We start from the raw sequence: 23,821 nt of genomic DNA, 5'->3' as shown, positions 1-23,821 counted from the left end.
CGGCTAACGCCGGCTAACGTCATTCAATAAATACGGCGCCCGCATGGCGCTTCAGAATGGCGTTAGCCGGCGCTAATTTTTTTGACGCAAAACTGCGTTATTGCAGTTTTGCGTCAAAAAGTATAAATATGGGCCTGGATGAACAACGTCTTGTTTTTTATCTGGTGCAATAAATAGCACCTCAACCAGTAATCAGGGCCTTAGTCTTTTATGTCATTATAAGATATGTTGTTATAATATTTACCTGTGATAAAGAATGTGACATATTAATAACTATGTTTTCTATTATATTATGACGTCACTTTGAATGTGGGTATTCACAATACTATAAGAAATACTCTTAATCATAATAATGACAAAAATGTAATCAAAAAGTACAAAATAAATTAATTTATTCACGTCCTTTGCATTACAAAACATCACCCAATTTGGTATTAAACATGCCCATAATTACCAAAATATAGCAGTCCAGTAATGGAATAAGTTACAATATTAATTGATAAATACTCTCAGAAATTCACGCTGCATCAATTGTTTGTTTATTCTCGTGTGAATTCCTCAGGTTTATTTAAGTTCAGGACAATAGTGCAAAGCTAGCTACAATGCATCAACATATTTTGTGATTCTGCGAATGTACATACACATATATTTTCAATCATTTACACTAGGGAACAGGGGACATTTTTGTTGTGGACGGGAGAATCATTCTTTCCACATGATAGTATGGGGTTACTCACAGAGGTTTTAACATGGCAGCTGTCGAGTTTGGAATGGGGTTTTCATTGGAGTAACTTGAAGGTTAACTATTCGTTTTCTGCGGTATGATCCAGATTTCATTGATCCTCCACAAATCTACAGCACTGATAAATGGTAATACACTCATGACTGATGACGTGGACGAGTATGACCGCTCCTGTAGATAGTACAGGTCACATATGGTAAACAGTACACCACACTCAATGAAAATGTTCTTCTGACAGTGAGTTTGATAACACTTCCTATTGCAGATTGTGGAGCAGACATCCCTTCATAGATAGGGGATGTTAGAATGTGGATGATGGATGGCGGACTTCCACGTCAGTGGATACCAGTAAAATTAGGGAAAGGTGAACTTTACGATTATGGTTTTCAGACCTTTTTACTATGAAATAAAATGTTTTTTCACATTCTAGTACTTTTGCTAAACACTCGGAGTAGATATTTTCCATATTCCGACACTAAATGCGAAATTAAAGTGTCCTGTTCCACTCAGGTCTGATTATGTAAATCAGATTAAACTGCATGACAGGTCCATGGATACGCCCTTCTCCACCAATCTCGATCCCCGTTCGGTAAACAATATTTTTTTCCCCAAGGATTAAAGTTGCCACGTTGACATTACCAGTCCTGACTTGATTTTTGTTTAATGAACTTCAAGGATAAGAAGTAGAGAAGCAGAAAACCGGCACTAATGCCCATCAGGATGAGGTAGCAGGCAAAGAGAGGAGTTGAGTCCACTTCCAACTGTTCGACAATCTGTAAATAAACAGCATCACCAAAATGGTTACGTTTTTAGTTGTAAACCATACTTTAGATGTAAAGCAACCATTGTCTATGTCAACTGCAAATATGTTAACATTAGGTACAGTGCCTACGCTTTCCTCCTTGCCATTCATTGATACCCTGGCCCAGTAGGGGGTCCCTTCTAAATCGGTGGTGGCTAAAAACTGAAGTGTTTAGATCTAACTGAAGTGGTAGCAAACACTGAAGTACTACTACTCCAGGAGAAAACTATATTTTGTTATGAGTAAGAGGTTGGAGAAAGATCTGCCTTTTTTGCTGATGCGAAGCCTGCACTTTTGTGAACAACAGGTTTTGCAACCACAAAACAACTTGTACATTAGGCCCATAGTTAGTAATGGGCATGCTGATGAAATATTACTTCGGACTTGTGCCTGTGTCTCCACTATGTCAAATATGGATTTCCTTCCCTGTGCAAAAGGTAAGGTAAACTTTTGTTTGATTGGGAACATTTTACTGAAACATATACTTGATGTTTCCAAGACTCTAGAAACACCTCTGCCACTGAATCTGTTTCAGTTATTTTGCTTTGAAAAGGGCAGACTCTTTGTGACCTGAAATCTGCCTACCTGGGGACACAGCTGACAAATATTAAAAAACACCTTTTAAACAAGGTGCGATAATCATAAGTGGCATGCAAGAACTCCTTAGAAAATATTTTAAGAGGCAATGAACTACTATTCTAACTCCAGTCTTTAATACTTAGGCAACATGTGCTTGCCACAGATGAAAGGATACTACATGGAGATACCACCTTGGCCACCCAGGGTTTCAATTTATTGCCTCAACTGTCACTAAGACTACCTAAGTGTGTTTCTCACATCTTCTGCTCTTTCTCTTGCACAAATTCACACCCTCCCTCCTGTGTCCACACCTTCTGTGAGTAATCTAACTGTGTTAGTGTGTCTCCTGCATCACAAGCACTCCACCATGTACAGAGATATAAACCCCCACCTATTCCTTATATCTTGCAAAGATTGCCTTCATCTGAGGGGTTCTGTGACCCTGCCATTAAGAAAACATGTTCTCACTACCGATTCAGGAGTGAAATGCTGAACCAGGATGGATGGAATGTCCAGAAGACCTGTACTCAGAACATTATAGACACTGAACCTGTGCCCAGTAAACCTAAACTGACAGGATAACATTATTTTAACTCAAATGGTATGCTCTATTACCTACTCCATTTCTTTTTAATGTTGTAGGGTATTTGCAGCCATATGTAGTAAGAATGGAGTAGCTCAGAGATCTGCAATGGCATGAATGGGAACCACATACCATGTTTTGGTCTATACATGATGGCTACTTAGAATGTATTTCAAAGCAAACCACAAGTCAGTTTAGGCCCAAGTCCATGTTATGCTGATCAGTTTTATCAACTTATACTGGTGAAACAGACATTTGAGGTGATGAGTGTTGGTGGTTTTGTTGGTTGCTCCATATAATGAGTTGTTCTCCATCTAAATATGGTAACCATCCAGAGTTCCATGCTTCCATTTTTGCATAATTTATGTGGCACTCTAAGCCTGAAGGTTGTCTTGACTTATACTGGGTGATCCCTTGTGTCTGGACAAAGCTATATCTCTACTGATGTGCTCTAACTAGAATGAAACTCTTGTCAGGGGTTGCTTTTTTCATTCTAGGCTGGCTTGGATGGTATTTTACCAATCCAAAGCTGTAATTCTGTCCCTGGAGTTGTAAAAGGTTTTCATAATAATTTTTATCTCAGCGTGGATGACACTTGCCAATCCTAAACTTAAAGTCTTTGCTCTGAAAATGGCAAAATAATTTGTAATTCTCCAGCTTAGATGGAACTGTGCTAATCCTATTTCTAAAACCCTGGCTAGAGAAACAGAAAACAGGCATTTGAGGTGAGCACATTCAGAGTTATGGTGGTGGTGTATGATACTCCATATAAAGGAGCCACTCTCCATCTAAACGTGCAAACTACTCAGAGTTCCCTGCTTTCTTTTCTGCACAACTTTTAATGATCTAAGAACATCAGAGAATGGAAAATGGGGACATTTTTAAAGCCTAATCTAGTAAACTGTTTAGTCTAGATGGTCTTTGTGATGTACATTGTAAGTTACTAGCTGTGATGCATGTTCTAGTGACTAAAAATCATTTTTCCAATTATTATTTTACTTTAAGAAATCTACAAATGTTTACTCCTTCGATTTGAGTACGTTTATGACTTTCTTGACATCCAAAATCACAAGGAATGGTCATGGAAATACACAAAAGTCAGGGATTTCCATGTTCACATATTGCATATTAAACACTCAGTGTGTCTGCTGACTGGATAATCCATGAGTACATTTAGCACACATACTCATTATCACATACAGCCTTGCTTCTTTTTTTATACCACAGAGACAAGATGCTTTCCCAAGAAGGATTTCATGCCAAAATATTTTAGGGAGAAATATCATCTGACAAATATTGTGTAACAGCAATCTTCCTGGAGGTGTGGAAGTAGAGCTTTAGCCACAGACTATAGTACCCAGATATCATTATCAAACTATTGTCTAACTTAAATATCACTCTCTAAGTGTTGTTTACAAAAATATCCAATTGGGTATACATTTTCTATTATGAACTCCAATGGGGCAATATCTGTGTAAACAATATTTAGGAAACAATATTTATCCTTACAATTTTTTGCTAACAAAAATATGACATCATACCTTGTAGAGAAAGTTTTCTCCCACACCTCCTTTCTAACTTCAAAAATAAATTTACTCTAAACCATTTGGGGGAACATATAATTATTTATTTGTTGGGATTTTTGTACCATGCTACGTATAAACTTGTAGTTACTTCTGGGCTCTAAAAATAAATCAGAATAAGTATAAGCGGAGAAGTGAGGAATTAAAGTAAAACATGTATGGGGGACCCCGTCAGATATTCTTAGTTGTAACCCACATGAGCATCAGGTCCAATTTTAGGTGAGCTAAAGAAGTTCAGTATTTAGACTCTTCCTTACTAATGAGTTTTTCCTCGGAGGGAATGGCCATACAAAATGGGTGCAAATGCGACAAGGTTTTTGATTTTTTGGGTTTATGGCCACATGTCTGCACACACTTTTTTGCAATCCCTATTCCTCAACCTCTGACTCCAGAAAAGCATTCAAACTTGTGGATGTTCCTCTTGGCAAATCCTGATTCAGGAAATTAAGGTCTGTGTAATTACCAATGTGAGCTAAGGCGCAAATAAAGTGTATGAGGTGACCATTTCAACCTGCATGACACATCATAAAGAGGTGCTGTAGAGCAAACATTACTTAACACTGTAAAACACATAAGGCTGGTCTATCAATAATGACATGAATTTAGCTGGCATTGGGAGGAAATTGGTTGATATGGACTGGTGCTCATATATAAACATTCAAGAGATATGTCTCTTTCAAGAAACTTGGGCTGAGGACAGGATCAACATAGATGGGTTTCTTTCTTTTAACATATCTGCCCAACCATCTGAAAAGGCGACAGGCCATGCAAAAGGGGGGCTCCTAATGTTACTAAACAAAAGAGTGCAATGTGAATACAAGATCTTAAAATTTGACTGTGCTGATTTGATGGGGTTGCAAATCTCGTTTCAACAGAGTTTTAATGTAATTGTTATCAACGTTTATGCTCGATCTGTTCGGCGCGGAGCAGAATCCCAGACTTTAACCCAGCTACTTGATTTTTTAGATACCATACAATCAACATCTTATTTGATAATAGCTGGGATGTAAATTGCATCTTTGAACCATCTGTTTTACTCAGTGGTCTAATAGAGGAAGAGGATCAAATATGGGGGGTTGCACAGTTGAATTTGTCGTCGTTCCCGTGTAGCGGCCCAGCTGGCTTCCCTTTGTTTGAAGCATGGCCTTAGGGCCTGCAATGGTCAAATGCCCTCTGATCTGGACACTGCACCTACATTTAAACGAGGTATAACTACAAGCATAATTGACTATTTCTTAGTTGATGTAAGACTGTGGCCCTTGCCGAGAGATATGAAGGTGGATTTTAGATGTGAGAGCGATCATTATCCCTTGTTACTCTCCATCTGTGGGGATGTTTTTGGCAGAACCTCGAATAATCAGTTTACTATGGTTCCCACCCCTATTTCGAATAATTAATCCATGAAGGTCAGGTGGCCGAAGGTGGTGTCGAACCGCTACCTGTTACGTGAGATCTACCTATCTTTTATAGATAGCCTGGCTCCTTATCAAGACCATGATTTTAAGGATATTCCATTTCTTCGCATACACGAAAACATGGTTCTTAAAATGCAAAGTATTTTTTACAGCAAGGTGGGGCCAAGACAGCAAGGAGGGACTCCAGTAAACAACTCCTGGTTTGCCGAATCATGCTGTAGGGCCAAGACAGGGTTAAAAAAAGCCATTATGGAAGGGATCCTCGGGGAAATACAACAAGCCAGGCGCACATATAAGGAGTCCATTACACGAGCAAAAAGGTCTTGGGATGGCTTAATTTGGCAGGAGCTGTTGGATGCTACGGAATCCAACAATATCAAGCTGTTCTGGGAATTGTTGTACAAACGAGAGAAAGGGGGTAGGACTAGCCTAAGGAATCACATACAACCTGAAAGATGGGTGGAACACTTCTCATGCCTTTATGACAAAATTGACATCCATGTGACCCCCGCCAACCAGGATGTGGGGCAAGATCCTCCCCCTTTCCCAGAGGCGGATTCTGCCCTCATCTCAATAGGAGGGGGTCCATTGGATCCCGAGGGCTACATCTGTTTCGCCATTGAAGAAACTGCTAAGGCAATCCGCTCCCTTAAACCTGGAAAAGCACCAGGTCCAGACAAGATACCAGGGGATCTTTATAGATCCGAGCCAGCAATATGGACCTGGTATATTAATGAACTCTCTAATAAAATTTCCGAAGGGGGGCAGATTCCATTGACATGGAAGGGTTCTGAAATCATTCCTATTTACAAAAAGGGCAATGTAAATCTCCCAGCAAATTTTAGGCCGATCAGTCTTATAGATAATCTGCAAAAAATGTATGCAGAACAACTCCTAAACAGATTAATGAGCTGGGCTACCGAACATCAGATTCTCTCTACCCTCCAGGCAGGGTTTCGATCTAGAATTAGTACAGTGGATCAGGTCTTTAGGCTGGCCGTGCTGTACTGGAAATATAAAGCTCTTGCAAAACAACCCTTATATGTTGCATTTGTTGATTTGAGATCAGCCTTTGACCTGGTTCCAAGAGGGACGCTATGGGAGGTGCTACATAGATTAGGGACACCAGCTAATATAATTCAACTCCTGAAACAACTGCACGAAGATACATATGCGCGAGTGCGATGGGGCAACCAAGGCAAATTAACAGATAAAATCCCCATAAATAGGGGCGTTCGCCAGGGATGTGTGCTGGCGCCGTTTTTATTTTCTATTTTTATTTACAAGGTGGTACAGGTTTTGATGGCATGCCAGAACGATGCTCCCACCTTGTGCGCTCAGAAAATCCCAATCCTTCTTTTTGCAGAGGATTCCCTACTTATTTCCAAATCCCCTATGGGTTTACAAATCCTTATAGACAGATTCAATCTATTTTGCCGGGACTTTGGCCTGGAATTGAATCACAAGAAAACTAAGCTGATGGCACTGTGCTCTGGATTGCGGAAGAAATGCACTATTCGCTTAGATGGCGATCCCTTGGATAAGGTCAGCTCCATTGACTATTTGGGTGTAAGGCTTACTGATAATTTGCACTGGGCATCCATCCTGCGCTTTTATAGGGGTACAATGACAAAAACTGTCTCCCCAGCAATCAAGATCTATGTTGCTAGGGCACAGGGAGCTGCTGTCTGTGGTGCGGAGGTATGGGGCTTTTCCGATAGCAATAGGCTAACCATCGGAAAGAACAGCTTTGCGAGGGCTTTATGTGCTTGCCCTCCCAGCACTCCGCTGATCCCATTGATTTTAGATCTGGGCCTGAAACGGATAGCCGACCTAGTTATTTTAAGACCTCTTTTATATTGGGTAAGGCTATGGACCATTCCAGAACTGGATGTTTACAAGACCTCACTCTTAGATCTGCTAAAGTGTCCTAATTCAGCATCCATCCCCTGGGTGAAACATGTATCTAGTTGGTTTAGCAACCTGGGCCTAGGAGACTTTTGGGAGAATCCCCATAACCTTGAGAAAGCCCACACTAAAGTGTTGAAGCGTGTATACTGGTCCTATATTTGGAACGATTACATTAGTCGTAGATCCCATGGCTGCCTAACCAACCTTTTTATTGACCTCAAATGGTACCCACAGTTCGAGTTATATCTAGACATTATACCTGATATTTTAGGCAAAAGCCTATATGCTAGATTCCACTTTGGGACCCTGCTGCTGAAGTCTCTGATGAGCAGATGGGGTGCAAAAACAATAACTGATATATGTCCCGCGTGTGGTATATCTTCTGAAACAGTTGAACACTTTGGCCCTCATTATGAGCCTGGCGGTCTGTGACCGCCAGGCTCGCGGTTGGCGGGAGCACCGCCGACAGCCCGGCGGTGCCCCGCAGGGCATTCTGACCGCAGCGCTTTGGCCGCGGTCAGTGCAGGAAAACCGGCGGTCTCCCGCCGGTTTTCCGCTGCCCGTTGGAATCCTCCAAGGCGGCGCAGCTTGCTGCGCCGCCGAGGGGATTCCGACCCCCCCTACCGCCATCCAGTTCCTGGCGGTCCGCCCGCCGGGAACCGGATGGCGGTAGGGGGGGTCGCGGGGCCCCTGGGGGCCCCTGGGGGCCCCTGCAGTGCAATGCAATGCCACTGCCCCCGTAAGAGGGCCCCTAAATGTATTTCACTGTCTGCTGCGCAGACAGTGAAATACGCGACGGGTGCAACTGCACCCGTCGCACAGCTTCCACTCCGCCGGCTCGATTCCGAGCCGGCTTCATCGTGGAAGCCTCTTTCCCGCTGGGCTGGCGGGCGGCCTGAAGGCGGCCGCCCGCCAGCCCAGCGGGAATGTCAGAATTACCGCCGCGGTCTTTCGACCGCGGAACGGTAACCTGACGGCGGGACTTTGGCGGGCGGCCTCCGCCGCCCGCCAAGGTCAGAATGAGGGCCTTTATGTTTTTTTGTCCTGCATATTCTTCTCCAAGGTCCAAGTGGATCCGCAATATTTGTCGGGAAATGGGAATAAGGGAATGTGCTTTTGCCTTGAGGATTTAAAAAAAACATTGTTCTGAAGTCACAATATACGCTGTTAGCAAGTACTTACTGGCAGCATGGCGTACACACAACTCTTTTATTAGCAATGTATTTTAAGTATGTTTGGATGAGATTCTTTTAGATGGTGCAGTGGGGTTGCCATTCTTGCCTTTTAGTCTTAACATGGTTTTAAATTGGGACTGTATTTTTATACTTTTTAGATGTTATTTATTTATTGTGTATTTGCTTTGATGATCTAATGATCGAATAAAGCTTGTGTTGATGATGACATAAGTTTGGATTTCTATTTGTTTTATTACTGAAATGATAAATTCTGATTGTCATAATATAAATCTACATTGGGGGCTTTTGTTTAAAAATGTGAGCAAAATCAAATGTTTACCAAGTGCTTTCCAGGCAGTCCTTTCAAATTTCAGTGGAGTATGAGCTACTCATTTCTGCCAATTTCACACACATATAAAAAAAATTCAAGGTTGACCCAACAAAAACATTGGGAAATAGAGCTTGTGGAAACAAGGCCTTTTGGCGTTTACAGAAACCAAAATAAAACTGTACTGCAATTAACATCTTAATAGGTTTGTCACCACGTGATTCTCAGATTCATACTCACAAGTTGCCCAGGAATTGCAATTGTTAGGTTTCCAACAGTCATAAAGTAAGTGAGTCCTTTAAACTGCACTTGCATCAGTCCTTCAAATCCATACTTTAGAAACGATATAAACGAAAATCCATACGGCACTGAAAAGAAAAAATGGAGGAACCATGTCTGCATATTTTCCACAAAGATTTTGCCATACGGTCTATATATTGTAAATCTTCTCAGTGGCTATGGTGATGATTGTTATGATTGTAAAAGACATAGGCTCAGATGTCAGGTAGCTATGACTAGCATATATGATTTAACCTTCAAAGAGAATATCTACTTGTTTATGGCTTACATAATGTTTTATTGCCTTTTTTGTTTCCAAAAATAAATTAACACACACCATCACACACACAAATACACAGACACACACAGCATGTAACACTGTTGCAGTCACCACTAAATAGTTATGGTTAGGATCAAGTTTCATTTGGAAACTGATTTTTTAGTTTGCTAGTAACTTTGGCACTGTTTGGCTAATCTTCACAAAACCTTCTGAAAGCTTGATGTTGGCGAATTATAGGGTGATGTGTCAAGTGTGGGTCGAGATGCAAAATATTCATACATTTACTCCACTGTCTCTCTGTAATCCATATTAATGTTAACACTTGCATTTGCCCAGGCAACGGCAAGCAATGAGGGTGTATAAGGGGTGTCTAACAATTTATTAACAAATGGGATGGCATCCTTCAATGATTCCCAGGCTACTGGCCTCATCATTGACGACCCTTTGAAAATCTCAGTCATGTATGTACTAAATATCAACTGTCACATGTCCATTATCACACCTGTGTGAATTATATTACCTCCTCACCCATTCGTAACTTGAGCTGCTCAACTTATATATCATTACATATCAACACCTGTCAGCAACAGCCCGATCTATCTTTTGTATCTTGTGGGAGGCGCTGACTCCATGCAGCAGTGTAAATTGTTCATCAGGAGCGGCCCGTCCTTCAGGTCGGAGGGGCCACCCCCCCCCCCACCTTATGCCCCTCATGAAGAGTGCCGGTCAGGCTGAACAAAGGTCAGCTTTACAGACACTCTTCATGTTCAGGTCAGACAGCCAGGAGCGAGACATGCACGATTGGCGCAGACTCCTGGCTGCCTGAGCTGAACTTTGCTGGGCTGAAGAGGTCACAGCTCCTGTGGGCGTGAACTCCTTGGCTCAGCAAAGGTACTTGGAGGCCGTCCCCCGGGTAACGAGGGAAGCGTCACCCATTGACTGCGACCTGGGCACTTCAGGTTTAAGTCCTGAAGGGCCCAGGGTGACTGTTAGTCAGTGACACCTCGTCACAGAGTGGTGTGGGATCAGCAGTCTAACTGACCCTATCCCACTCTGTGACAAAGTTGGGACTGCTGCCTTCCCTCATTGGCTGACCGAAGGACAGCGAGCGAGGGAAGGCAGCAGTCCCAACCCTCCTGGGATCTCCGAGGCTGAAGGTAAGTGTGTGTGTGTGACCTTTTTAAATGAATTTTTGGTGCGTGCGTGCATGCATGTTTGAATGTTGATGAATGTTGTTAATGGATGTGTGTGAAAGAATCAGTGTGAGTGTGCTTCTTGCCCACCCCCCTCCCTCATAAAACTGTCGGCCGCCACCGTGTTTCATCCACCATGTTTGTCCAGATTATTCTACAAATGTATTCCAAGGCTTTGAATATGTTGTTTCCCATCATTTTTGCGTGCATTAATTTTCTCTTGTGTGGGTGCTTTGGCCTTCACCATAGAAGAGCGATTGTGTGCACATCTATAAAATGTAGTGCTTCCATCCTGCTGCCACTGCCTGGTTGCTGTGTGTATGATCCCTAGTGCATGTAGAACACGCTTTGCGTTGCATGAACATGAGAGAGCACAACAGCATTATATCTATTAAGATTTGGCGCTACTCTGCTCTCTCCCTTCACTGGCGTAATTTTGGCTGAAATGCATCAACGCAGAAATCTTGTTGCCCAAGTGCAAATGTTTCTACATTGCGGGAAGCATAATTTTGTATTAGAATGGGTTTCTTTACAGTACAAAACTATGCATTAAGGTGTTTCCCATTCTGCATGTTTGCCGCAGAACGCAAAATGTCAGAGTTTCTTAACTTGGCAATATCGTCTGCTAAGGTAGTGTAGTTATGTTTTTTTAAACAAAATACATTTTTTATTGATAAATTGGTTCTAAACAGGTTCTGTATTCTCGTTGGCATCTGAGTTCTTGGCTGTAAGCTTTTATGATTGTGGTTTTGTGTACTGAGGAAATACAAAAAATCGCCAAATGAATGCGTTGATAAATCAATAAATGAGGAAACCATCATCAGTGGTGCCATAAACTATATTGCCTTATAGTAATACAGCGATCCACTTTTCTGCTTGTGTCTCCAGGAGAAATAAGGATGCACCTCATTACAGTGTAAGGGGCTAGTGGGTTACTGAATTTTTGCCCAGCAGGCTCAAAAGGAAACTGTCTAATATTCCACAATGTGAGTGTCTTACCACATTTAGAGGTGGGTCAATTATGTCAGAAAATTAATAATTACGGGACTCTTCGGAGGGAATCAACGTGTGTTTATTTCCTATCCTGAAATCAAAGGCCTGAGTTCAAGATGAAGAGGCATGGTGAACAGATCAAACACAAAGGTGACGGGAAGAATGTTTGCAATTATGTTGTAATACTGACAACTACTCTCTGTAGCATTCCAACTCATTGGTTTTCTGTGCACTATGACACCTCCGATTTGGCCCATCATATGGAACTCAGTTTCGGTACTGCTCCAATAGGAACAGTTCAGCACAAGTTGCCAAGCCAGGTCATGCTGCGAATCCAGGTCCTCTCTGAACTGAAACACGTGCAACCCAACACTTGTTTTGGCCTAGGTAGGCTTTTTCATTTGGGTGCAGCTTGATTCCTGTGGCACAGTGAGCAAGGGATCAACCGACCTGAGCCCAAAACTAGAACTCTGTATAGTTGGTTCAGTAGCCACTCAGTTACTGTATAGCCCATTAACTGAATAGTAACTGATACATCTAAAGCATGACTATTAACCAATGCTAGAACATTGAACTGCTGAGATCTCCCACTGTCTGTGTTCAGCGTTCAATGTAATATGGAACTTAGTTATAGGGGGTCATTCTGACCCTGGCGGTCATGGACCGCCAGGGCCAACGACCGCGGAAGCACCGCCAACAGGCTGGCGGTGCTTCTGGGGCCATTCTGACCGCGGCGGTAAAGCCGCGGTCAGAAAAAGGAAACCGGCGGTTTCCCGCCGGTTTCTAGCTGGCCCAGGGAATCCTCCACGGCGGCCCGCCATCCTGTTTCTGGCGGTTTTCACTGCCAGAAACAGGATGGCGGGAACGGGTGTCGTGGGGCCCCTGGGGGCCCCTGCAGTGCCTATGCCACTGGCATGGGCACTGCAGGGGCCCCTTAACAGGGCCCCATTAAGATTTTCAGTGTCTGCTTGGCAGACACTGAAAATCGCGACGGGTGCAACTGCACCCGTCGCACACCAGCAACTCCGCCGGCTCCATTCGGAGCCGGCTTCATCGTTGCTGGTGCTTTCCCGCTGGGCGGGCGGGCGGCCTTTTGGCGGTCGCCCGCCAGCCCAGCGGGAAAGTCAGAATGACCGCCGCGGTCTTTTGACCGCGGTACGGTCTTCTGGCGGTGACCGCATGGCGGGCGGCGACCGCCGCCCGCCGCGGTCAGAATGACCTCCATAATGTCTTAGCGCTAGCATAATATTCAGGCCTAAAGCTTGCATCCCAAAAAAATTAGGACTTTCCAGTTTTCCTGACATATCTGTATATTAATTGTTGTTCCTGATGTAAATTTTCCTTTAAAAGATATAGGTCTTGCCCGATAATCACATGAATTCATGAATTAAGTGTTGTTACTTTGTGCCATAGTGTATCTGAGTTCCTTGTCCTTATTATCCTATAAAGTAAGCCTTAACTGTTCATCTACTCTACCTCTTAGAGTGAAGACCTTAATAGGAATACTTGACATCCAACAGTCAGCGCATCAACAGTGTAGAAGGCCTCAAGACGCCAGTGGTTAACGTCTGCTACACATCAGAGAATGGCTCAATAAACACAGAATGTAAAAAGCCCTTACACCAGGACACACTATAGCAAAGAATAACTCATATCAATTAAAATATGGCTCATACAGCCTTCTTTTCAACATCCTTCAACTTAAATGGGTAGCTAGGAACAGACGGTGATGGGCTTTATTTATTATAGTTTAAGAAGTCCACCTATAAGTGTGCTCTTGCAGCCTACAGCCCTGTCAACCCACGTGAGCCTCCTGGAGAGGTGGTCGGAGAGGGAAGGTTCGAAAAGTCATTAACACTAAAAAATGAACCTTCAATCTCCTAATTTTGATCTCTGTACCTTTTTTGAAATTCCACATTTTTACTTGTTCTTACAGTTTAAGATATCTACCAGATATCTAAATCTTCTCCAGAGTCAGTTAAAATTAACTCATGTCCTGACCTGTACAGGTGTACAGGCTTTATAAAATTTCAACATTAAAAAGCGTTGAAGGATAATATGAACAGTGAACTGTTGCCCTCAACTGTTGAGGAGCATTAATATTTGGTTAACAGTTTTTAAACAGTTTTTTGATGAATTCTCTAGCTGCAAAAGCTTTTCAGTTATGGTCTTTCATAGGATTTGTCCCACAACCATGTCAGGTACCCAATTAATATGTTTGATTGACTGGAACACTGCAGAACAAATTAGGCCCAAAGGCTGTCCACGAAGTTTATTGGGGGAACTTCTGGTCGTGCAGCTCAGCAAGCTGGGCTTCAAAGTTCTAAATGGGCAGTTTCCACCGGATGTTCCTCCTAATTGGTCATCAACAGATGGAAAAAACACACTTGTATCCTGATTATTCCATAAGTAATGTGGAAATGCTCACTTTAGTGGGAAGTTGATTTCTTCATCAAGTTATTGCATAGCTCTGTGCTCTGAGAGTGATCACCAAGCCAGGTTATAAGAATAAACTCTAACCTGGCCCAACACACCTCAGCCTCTGTTTCCAGCAAGGTAGTTTATACCGACAACCTTAAGCACCTCAAATGGAGTGATGACAGTTGTGGTAAAACCATGGCTGAATGTACAATTACTATTGGAGGGTCAGTTACAGGTATCATCTGCCCAACTGATGAGTGGACAAATCTTCTTACTCTGCTTCTTATGAAATTTCCACGGCCAACTGCACTGACTGCCCCACAATATAGTTCTATTAAGTTATTCCCCCCTGCTGCTTCAATTCACATTTAAGGAAAGCCCAAAACATTGCCATGAGAGGAACCCCTAAACCCCACTGTAATAGCAAGCAAATTCTGGCATTCAACCGGGCACAAAAAATTACAAGCAAGCAGTCCATGCTGAGAAGGCAAGACGATTAAATCATTTTTGGGCACTTCTCTTGTGTGAAAGTAAGAAATCAAACTCAAGGAACTTTTGGGCTCTAGTACACCAGCAAGTGAATGGGTCCAGCAGATCCGGTTGTGCAAACATCTCCGAACCAGAATTGTCAATCTTCCTTTCCAGGCACTTCACATCCAGCGGTAACTCTAATTGACAGCCCAGTCATGCTATCTCCCAAGGACGTGGCTGGTGTTTTGCCTGTTCAAATGAAATTGCCACCTCTACTGCTCCTCAAGACAGTGATTCCCACACCGGTCAAGTTCTCCATCACGGAAGTGATGGGTGCCTTATTAGTCCAAATGAAATGATCACTTTAGCCTTCTCCCAAGACCGTTAACTGAGTGTCCATTTTCCTTCAGTATGCAGCTGTTTGCAACTGGTCCTGGTCCAGGCTAGATCAGATTGGGCCCAGCAGTCTTTCTCAGGCCCTCTTCAAGCAAAAAATGCCTTTCTGGGAAGGCAAGCTGTCCCTGTTTTTTATTACTGCTTGAGGTCCTCTGTATTTCTGAAGTCATTGCGCCCAGCCATTATTCAATCAATCTACAAAGGAGGATCTAAAGCAGATCTAGGGATCCCATGGATTATGACACAAGATGTTATGCCAGCCCCCTGCTGAAGGATCTGCAGCAATGGGTGGAGGTCATGGGTCTCATTCCAAAAAAACAAACTGGATTTAGTGACAAATCTGGCACACTAATTTGTTAGCTTTATCCATCCTATCTGATTAAGCAATCACTTCACTCACCCTTGCTGCACTGCTGCGTTTTAGACTTGAAGGCAGCATTTGACAGCATCCCAAGGGAGGGTCATTTGCTAAAATTAAAGAAATGTGGTATATCAACTATGCTGCTGGAAGCCATCATTTTGTTGCACACTAACACCTAGATCCTCATTAAACTGTGCGATGGTTCTTGCGTCTCAAAAAAAATTGCATTCATGCCAGGTGTAAATTAGTGGTGCGTGTTAGCCCTCCTTCTTTAAAACATGTTTATCTCTGACCTGTCCAGCACCCTTAATACTATTAAGAGTCTTTCACCAAAGTTAGAAGAGGAACACATCAGCAACTTGCTATATGCAGATGACCTTGCCCTGTTTAGTTACACAAGTTTTGACTTGCAGCTCTTGTTAAACATGTAGCACTCTTATACCTCCACCAGCAGCTTGGAGGTTAATCTAAAGAAAACCAAAATTGTAACATTTGGCAGCAAATCCTTCAAGGGGGCTGCTGCTTTTATAACTGCAACAATATAATAAAGGAACAATCTCACAAATATCTGGGGGTCTTCACTGATGCAAGGTACACTTTTTTGGCAAATGAAGGAAGTTGCAACAAAAGCCTTGGTCCTTCAAATGTCCCTGTCAAAATTATCAACTACACTGTGGGGGACAAGTCTTTTCCACCTCTTGAATTTTATGAGGGCAAAGATTGCCTTATGGCTGCAAAATACTACTGGGCGGGGACCTTAATCTTTAGAACAAACTTGTCACCAAGATATATACATTTTTTCTTCACCTACTGAGATCCTCCCAAGCAGCTCAGATCCGCTTGGATCAGGGCCTTTGTGACCAGCAGGCTGACAGAGCTGGAGCTTTTTTTTTAAACCTATGCCATAAACTTATGTTTGCTATGACAGGACACATAGAGGCCCTATTGTGGGATGATATTCAAACTGATGGCCCAAGACAACTTCACTACTTATATCCTGAGGATTGTACTAGTTCTTTGAATCTGAGAGAACTCTGGGCCTCCAACATGAGCCAATCTGCCTTCAAACAATGCATCGAAAAGTGTGTGTGCCTTTGTTTATATCCAGCCGATACGTACATGTTAGCAAAACGTACACATGCATGGGCTGTTATAAATTCTCACCAATCAGTTTCTCCCATATCCTATTTGTCTTGAACCCATTCAAAACACCAGAAGGCAAGATTTCTGACACGGGGAATGGGCTTTCCTAAAACACTTTGCAATATGGCACCGGCCCTCGGAATCAATAACATGTAGAGTTTGAGGTCTGTTTGAGGAATCCTTTGAACACATTGTGTGTACCTGCCCATGTCTGAGGAACATAAATCTCTTCTGAAGCAGGAAAGGAATAAACTGGGTATTCGCTTATGCTGGTGGGCCATCATTGCCTCTCTCAATCCTGACAACACCACTGTAAATATTCAGCCAGCCAAGTTTGTTGCTGTATCTGCTAAGAAACTGTACTGCTTGGGAATCCTGTCAAGTGGTTCTAGCTCTTTACTCCTAGTGGTTTGTTTGCTGGGTCCACAATTAAAAAATCACATTTACTTCTTTCTGTACAATTGGAAGGTTTAAGTAAGCAGGTTGAGCAGAGCACAATATAGTTACAACTGTGTGTACACCTAAAACCTTACTCACTGGATGGTTAAAGTAAGTGCTGTGCACGGCATTGAGTGGAGTGCAATTTAATTACCACTGTGTGTACTCATGAAACCTTAGTCTTTGGATGCTGGGAGGCTCTGCCTCTCATCCCTCTATTTTCGCACCCCACCAAAGGAATTGCATCGTATTTACTTTCATTCTCCCAATTCTTTGAATTTAGGGCCTGATTTAGATGGTGGAAGTAACGGTCCCGCTGTTGACTTTTTGACTGGAAACCCATTGGCTGCCCCCACGGTCTGCCAGCCCACGTATTCAGATGTTGGCAATCCTATAGACTAAAGACCGCATTCAAACTGCTGTCTCTGCCAAGAAATACCACCTGTGTCAATGGCAGGAAAGGTAAAAGGGGATGCCGGCAGGACCGCAGCCAGCCTTCCCCGTGCAGATTTGGATGTGCCTTACCGCCAAGAAAAAAGTAGCATCCCACCACTACATCTTAGTTGGCGGATCGGGGGGAAAAGGGGTGAAAAGTCACTTCCGCACCCGACTAGACATGACTGCACAACACTTGCCATCGCTGCTGCCATCAAACCACAGAGAAAGTACAACCCCCTCCATTGACGGACTACAAGGTAGGGACGCCGCATTGCCCGGGTAAGTTGGGTGGGCACTGCATGGGAGTTGGGGACCCCTGGAGACATATGCATGTCACAGTAATTTGTTTCAGCACTGTGACATGCATATATCTGGGACAAAAGTGGGTCGGACACGGGTGGAAACACACATATCGCACACATACACAACTGTCATTATGGTGTCAGTCTTCAATGGCAAATAAATGTTGGCACCACAATGATGGTACATTCCCACCCGTCAGCTGTGTACATGTGTGCACATTGCCTGGGGACCTGTACCTATCATGTTGTCCTGGGAGTTGTGTGTGTGAGTCAGTTCATGTATGTGTGTATGCAATGGGATTGAATGGTTGAGGTGAGGGGAGCGGGTGTGGGTGATATGTCTGTGTCTGTATGTGTGTCACTTAGTTGTGAGACCGATGTTGTTGTGTATGTTGTGTTGCCGTGAATTACATTTAGGTGAGCGTTGTTGTTGTGTGGCAGTTGTTGTTGTGATGTGTGTAGTTGTACATGTGTGTGAGTGTTTTTGTGCAGCTGAGTGTGTAGTTGTGTTGCTTTTTGTGGGTGTGTGGTGTGTGGGTGCACTGTTAATGGTGTATGAATGTTGTAGCATGGATGTTTCTAAATCTGTGTTTTCAGCATGCATAGATAATTGTGTGTATGTGTTGTGAGAGAGGGAGAGGTTTTCCTTGGGGATCTCTTTCCGTTTGCGAATGCATTGCCACCAACTTGAAGCTATTTGGAAGGGATGCCCTCAGCACACCCCTTCCAAATAGCGACTTGCAGACCTATTTTTCAATTCAGTAAAGAGATTACCTAATCGCAAAATAGCATTGGTACAAAATGCTATTTTCTGGTCACAAACGGCCTGATTCTGCGAATCGGATCATTTGCGAACAGAAAATAGCTACATCCATCTGACCCTTACTCTTTATCATTTTAATGTTGCATTTGGGTTGTGTGATTAAATGCCTCTGGTCATATTTTTTCTACTGGCATTGCTTTGTTTCCCCTGTGTTTTATTTTATGTGGAATCCATCTTGTCTTGTTCACGTTTTGTGATATTTAATGATGACAAAGGCCTGCACAGTGTGTTCAGAATTGGAATGACCACAGACAAATAGTTAGTAATTCAAGACTTGCCTAAAAAAGCCACCTTAAGCGACATGCATTGCTTCACTCACCCAGCAAGTCAGACATCTGGATGTCCACATAAGTCTGGACAGGGGTTGTGAAGAAATTGTGTTCTTGACGCCTTGGAAAGTACCAACCATTTTAGTAATGTGAAGGTCACACTTGTGGTCATGTTGTATCATGCTGCCATCACTAACTGTTGTTTTGCTGTGGTTGGTTAGATGCTTAGTGTTTGTGTTATTCGATGCATCTTCTGATCAACATCACGCCATGTATTTGCCCATAGTGATGAAGAAATCACCTTTTTCTCTATCACGACTGGATACTGTTTCCACGGCTTTGTGGTTTTCATACATAAAAGTTCTGACGAATGTTCCTTTTATCGGACATGTTGTTTGTTAGTGCATGGCCTCATGAATTTGTAAATATAAGTATGTATGAAGAAAGATTGACGTTGTCTGTGTCTCTTTATTTAGTTCCAATGCCCTTTACCCATTCTTTTTTCCCTTTGATTATTGTGGCCTGAAATCTAGACTAGGGAGAGAACCGCTGAGATGTCCTTTAAAGGTCCATTGCCTGCAGTCTTTATTGTGAACAACCACTGCTATCACTTCCCTATTGCACTTGCACTTTGTCCTGAACCTAATACACCTATTTCTACCTTCTTTTTAATTTGATACCTATTCTAGATTGCTCTAAAATGCTTGCCAGTAATAATAACTGCAATTTATATTAATATAATGTTTTTCAACATGTGTAATAATCCTGCTTGACATTGGTCATATAGTTATGTCATTAAACATCCATGTTTTATTTTAAATTTGATCTTTTGTTTTTACCTTGCCTGTAAGTCTGCCAAAATTGTAATGATTTATAATTATCTACACAATAAAGGTATTTCGTCTGTAGTTAAAACAAGACATTTAATCGTTCGGCAAAGCATGCCGAATTGGCCTCTTTTACTGTTCGAACAGGGACCTTCTTAAAAGATGGTGGTAGATGTTTACTGAATAAATCATTCAAGTCCGGACAGAGGCATATGATGTTATCTAGTGGGATCTGAAGGTCCATGACCCTTCAAACTCTTTCAGGGGGATGTACAGTAAATGAAGCCTTACACATTTTTGTTTTATTTGGCCCTGTAAATTGGAGTTAATATATTGTGATTGAATTGGAAATAGGATTATAAGAGATGCCCTATATGTTTGTAGCTTGTAACTTTCAGTAGATCTCATTTGGTGGGACTCCAGTAGACCTTTCCTAATAACATCTTTGCTGGAAGACATAAGGAGATGAATCTTATAAGTTCAATGGTAGACAAACATTTTAGATAAGAATGGTTTGTCCGACTTCTTCTCGGTTAGCATTATTGAGGCACAGGTGAACAGTGGAATCAATGTTGCCCTTACAACAGTTAAAGTGGGCCTGATTCCTCACCCTCCATAGATTTGTGAGAACCTTTTTAAGGATTTAGTTCTTGTAACTGCTTTTGTTTTTAATGTATTTATGTGTTGTTGCTTGTCCAAACAAGTATACAAGTTTAGTGGCTCCTCTGTTTGATGACCCAATTTCTACTGAAATTTAGATGCTTCCTTGCCAAGGGATATAATTTTGGTCTTATTAATGTTAACTGATAGGTGTTGTGGTTATTTGTTAAGGGGGATGAAACCCTACTCAACCAGCAACCACAATTCTTGTCAGAATGAAGTCACAAGCAAACCCCAAATTAACCTGTGCCTAACCCTCTGGTAGCTTGGCACAGAGCAGTCATGCTTAACTTAGAGGCTATGTGTAAACCTTTTATGCAGCAGTTCAAACAGAGATAAAGTGAAACACAACACAAGAAAAATTTCACACCAATTTCAAACAATAAATAAAAAAATAAAATCAGTAGAACCAGAGATATGCAATTTCAAAGAGTTAAGTGAATATAGAGCCAAAAAGTACAAAGTGCCATCTGTATTTATCTGGTCACGCTAGACTGGGAGAAAGTAACAAGTGTAGGTCAACTGAGATAGAGCGCAAGCTGGCTACAAGAACCCAATTAGGCCCTCTGGACAAGAGTACCTTAAATCCCGGGTTATGGAACATTGCAGAGTCCCGTGTCGAGGATGCATCATGCAGCAGCAGTTCCTAGGGGCTGTGAAGTAAGGTCGTCGTAGAGACTGCAGTCGATGAGGAGCTTGCAATGCAAAGCCCTGCATTGAAGATACATCACACATTGGCTAGTTGTAAAGAAGTTGCAGTGCTTGAAATGTGGAGTCCTCCATTGTCATCTGGGATGCAGTCAAGGAGGTTCTTGCGATGCAAAGGTCTATGTAGAGGATATGTTGCACAATGGTGGTTCCTAGGAGGCTCTGGGAGTGATACAAAGTCCTGTGCTATGGATGCATCATGTATTTGCCCCAGTGCAGTGTTTGGTGAGGCGATGTGCAGTGGCTCGGATGGGGTTTCCGGGAGGTGGCGTGTTGCAATGCATCAGTTCCACTGGCACCACAGTTGGACTGGCAGAGCACCTTCAGACCCAAGTCCAAGAATCCAGGACTGGGGTGGCACCACTATCAAGGGTAGGACTCACAGCTTCAGAGTCCAGGAGTTCTGGTTCAAGGTGGAGGAACCTGGTTCTGTCCCTGAGGCTTCGGATCAGGAGGCCAGCCACCTATCCCTTGGAGTCACTCTGGTGGTCCTGGGTTCAAGATGCAGGTTCAGTCTTCTCACTCAGGCAGGAGGGAAGCAGGGCAGCACACCAGAGTGTCAGTCCTTCTTGCAGCAAAGCAGCAGAGCAGTCCTTCTTCTGAGACTTTTACAGGTGCAGATGTGTTCTCAGTGGTTGGGGTCTGAGGTCCAATATTTATACCTGGTGTCCACTGTGAAGTAGGAGAAGATTCTAGAGGTTTCTACCGTCCTGAGGTGTCAGGCATCCTGTTCCTCCCTGCCCTGGTCCCAGCTTGTCTGGGGAAACAAAAGATTAGTGACAAACTCTTTGTGAGAGTGCTCAGATATAGCCTTTGTGATGTGCAAGTGTGACAGGTGGCAGCTCCTTCCCCTTGTTAAGTCAGAATGACCAATCCTTCCAACACCTAGCTTTCCTTTATCTCACTGTTTACCCAGCAATACACAAACATCAACTGCCAGCCAAACCTAGCCATGTGACACAGGAACAGGCAGCAGGCCCCAGATTGTTGGGACAAAAAAATGCTGTATCCAAAAGCAGCATTTACTGAATTGTGACTTAAAATCCAACTTTATAATTGAAGAGGGCTTTAAATTACAATTGTTTGGACACCAAAATGACCTGTTAACCTGCTCCCAATTGTAAGTTGCCACTTATGAAATGTAATAAGCAAACCCAATGTTATTTAATGGAAGAGGTAGGCTTTACAGTAGCAAAAACTAATTTTAGAGTTTTTCACTACCAGAACATGTACAAGTTAAAAGTCCATGTCTGACTTTTTTAAAACACTGCACCCTGCCCACTGGGCTGTTTAGAGCCTACGTTAGGGGTGACATGTGTATAAAAAACAAAGGGTTCGGCCTGACAAAAGGTTTATTTTGCAGGACGAAATGGCATACACACTCAACACCACACACAGGTGGCCAGACTGACCTGAGACAGAATTGAGCACACAAATGCTCAAAATATTAACAAAACCCTTACAAATGGGGGTGAAAAATTCACCGGACATCCATGAGGATAAATGAATCATACACTATAAACAATCATAATGTGCTTACATGCACTACAATCTGGCACTAACCCCTCTTAACTCCTCATCCATGCAAGAGATACATAACATCTGATCATAACCTCCATGGGTGTGTATAACTAGAGAAACACCACACCTGGGTACCTTTCAACTATTCCCCCATAGCACCCCTGCACTCTTGAAAAAAATGAAAAGAAAGTGTCTTCCAACCAAGGAGAAGTAAAGATTATCATTTCTTACTCTCAATACACTAAGAGTGGGAAGTATGTGAACCTCCCACAGTTTAAAAGCACGGTTTTACCAAGGCAACTGAAAGAACAGGGATAACCCTTTGGTCATAAATAAAGACACAATGGTGGTCATTACAACATTGGCGGTAAAAGGCGCTTACCGCCGTGCAGAAGACCGCCAATACACCACCGTGGCCGCGGTAGACCACCACAGCTATTATGACACACATCTTGGAATCCGCCGAAATTCAGACACCCACACAATACCGCCACACCAAAGGTCAGCGATAAACATGCAGAAACAAATCCTCCACCTCGACGCCAACAGAAACACGCCCATGCCATTACGACCCACGAATCCACGCAGCGGTCATTCAACCGAGGTATTCCATTGGCGGTACACACCGCCGCGCTCAAAATACACACACATCTCCAAAACACCACCACATTGGACAATTCCAAATACACACACCTGATACACATACAAACACCACTCCCACACACCCAACACAATATAAAACACACACCCACATCACCCACAAACCCCTACAACCAGATATTCTGAGAGAAGGCGAGAGAGAGAGCACAGCCATTGACAACCCCATCACACAGAGGCACACAACATCTCCACCCACACAACATCCAAGCACAAAACACCACATACCACTACAATCACCACACTCATCACCACATACACCACCCCACACATCACCCACACCACCCCATGTCACGCCAAAGACACCCCCGCTTCTCTGAGGAGGAGCTCAGGGTCCTGGTGGAGGAAATCCTCCGGGTAGAGCCACAGCTATTTGGCTCACAGGTACAGCACACATCAATAGCCAGGAAGATGGAGCTATGGCGCAGAATAGTGGACAGGGTGAACGCCGTGGGACAGCACCCAAGAAATAGGGAGGACATCAGGAAGAGGTGGAACGACCTACGGGGGAAGGTGTGTTCCA

The 23,821-nt window shown here is 43.1% G+C and overlaps 1 protein-coding gene across 1 annotated transcript in view; it reads right to left on the bottom strand.

The window, feature by feature from the left end:
- Positions 1–408: 408 nt before the first annotated feature.
- Positions 409–23,821, bottom strand: part of ABCG8 (ATP binding cassette subfamily G member 8) — a 238,405-nt gene continuing 214,992 nt past the window's right edge. The window contains exons 12-13 of the mRNA XM_069233997.1: positions 9,359–9,486; positions 409–1,515 (exon numbers count right to left, since the gene is read on the bottom strand). Of these exons, the coding sequence (XP_069090098.1) occupies positions 1,378–1,515; positions 9,359–9,486 (266 nt within the window). The 3' untranslated portion in view covers positions 409–1,377. The remainder of the gene's footprint in view (positions 1,516–9,358; positions 9,487–23,821) is intronic.

The sequence above is a fragment of the Pleurodeles waltl genome, chromosome 5 (genome assembly GCF_031143425.1).
Source record: "Pleurodeles waltl isolate 20211129_DDA chromosome 5, aPleWal1.hap1.20221129, whole genome shotgun sequence".
In the NCBI taxonomy this organism is placed as follows: Eukaryota; Metazoa; Chordata; class Amphibia; order Caudata; family Salamandridae; genus Pleurodeles; species Pleurodeles waltl.
The sequence above is the reverse complement of the archived record's forward strand: the minus strand, read 5'-3'. Positions and strand labels throughout refer to the sequence as shown.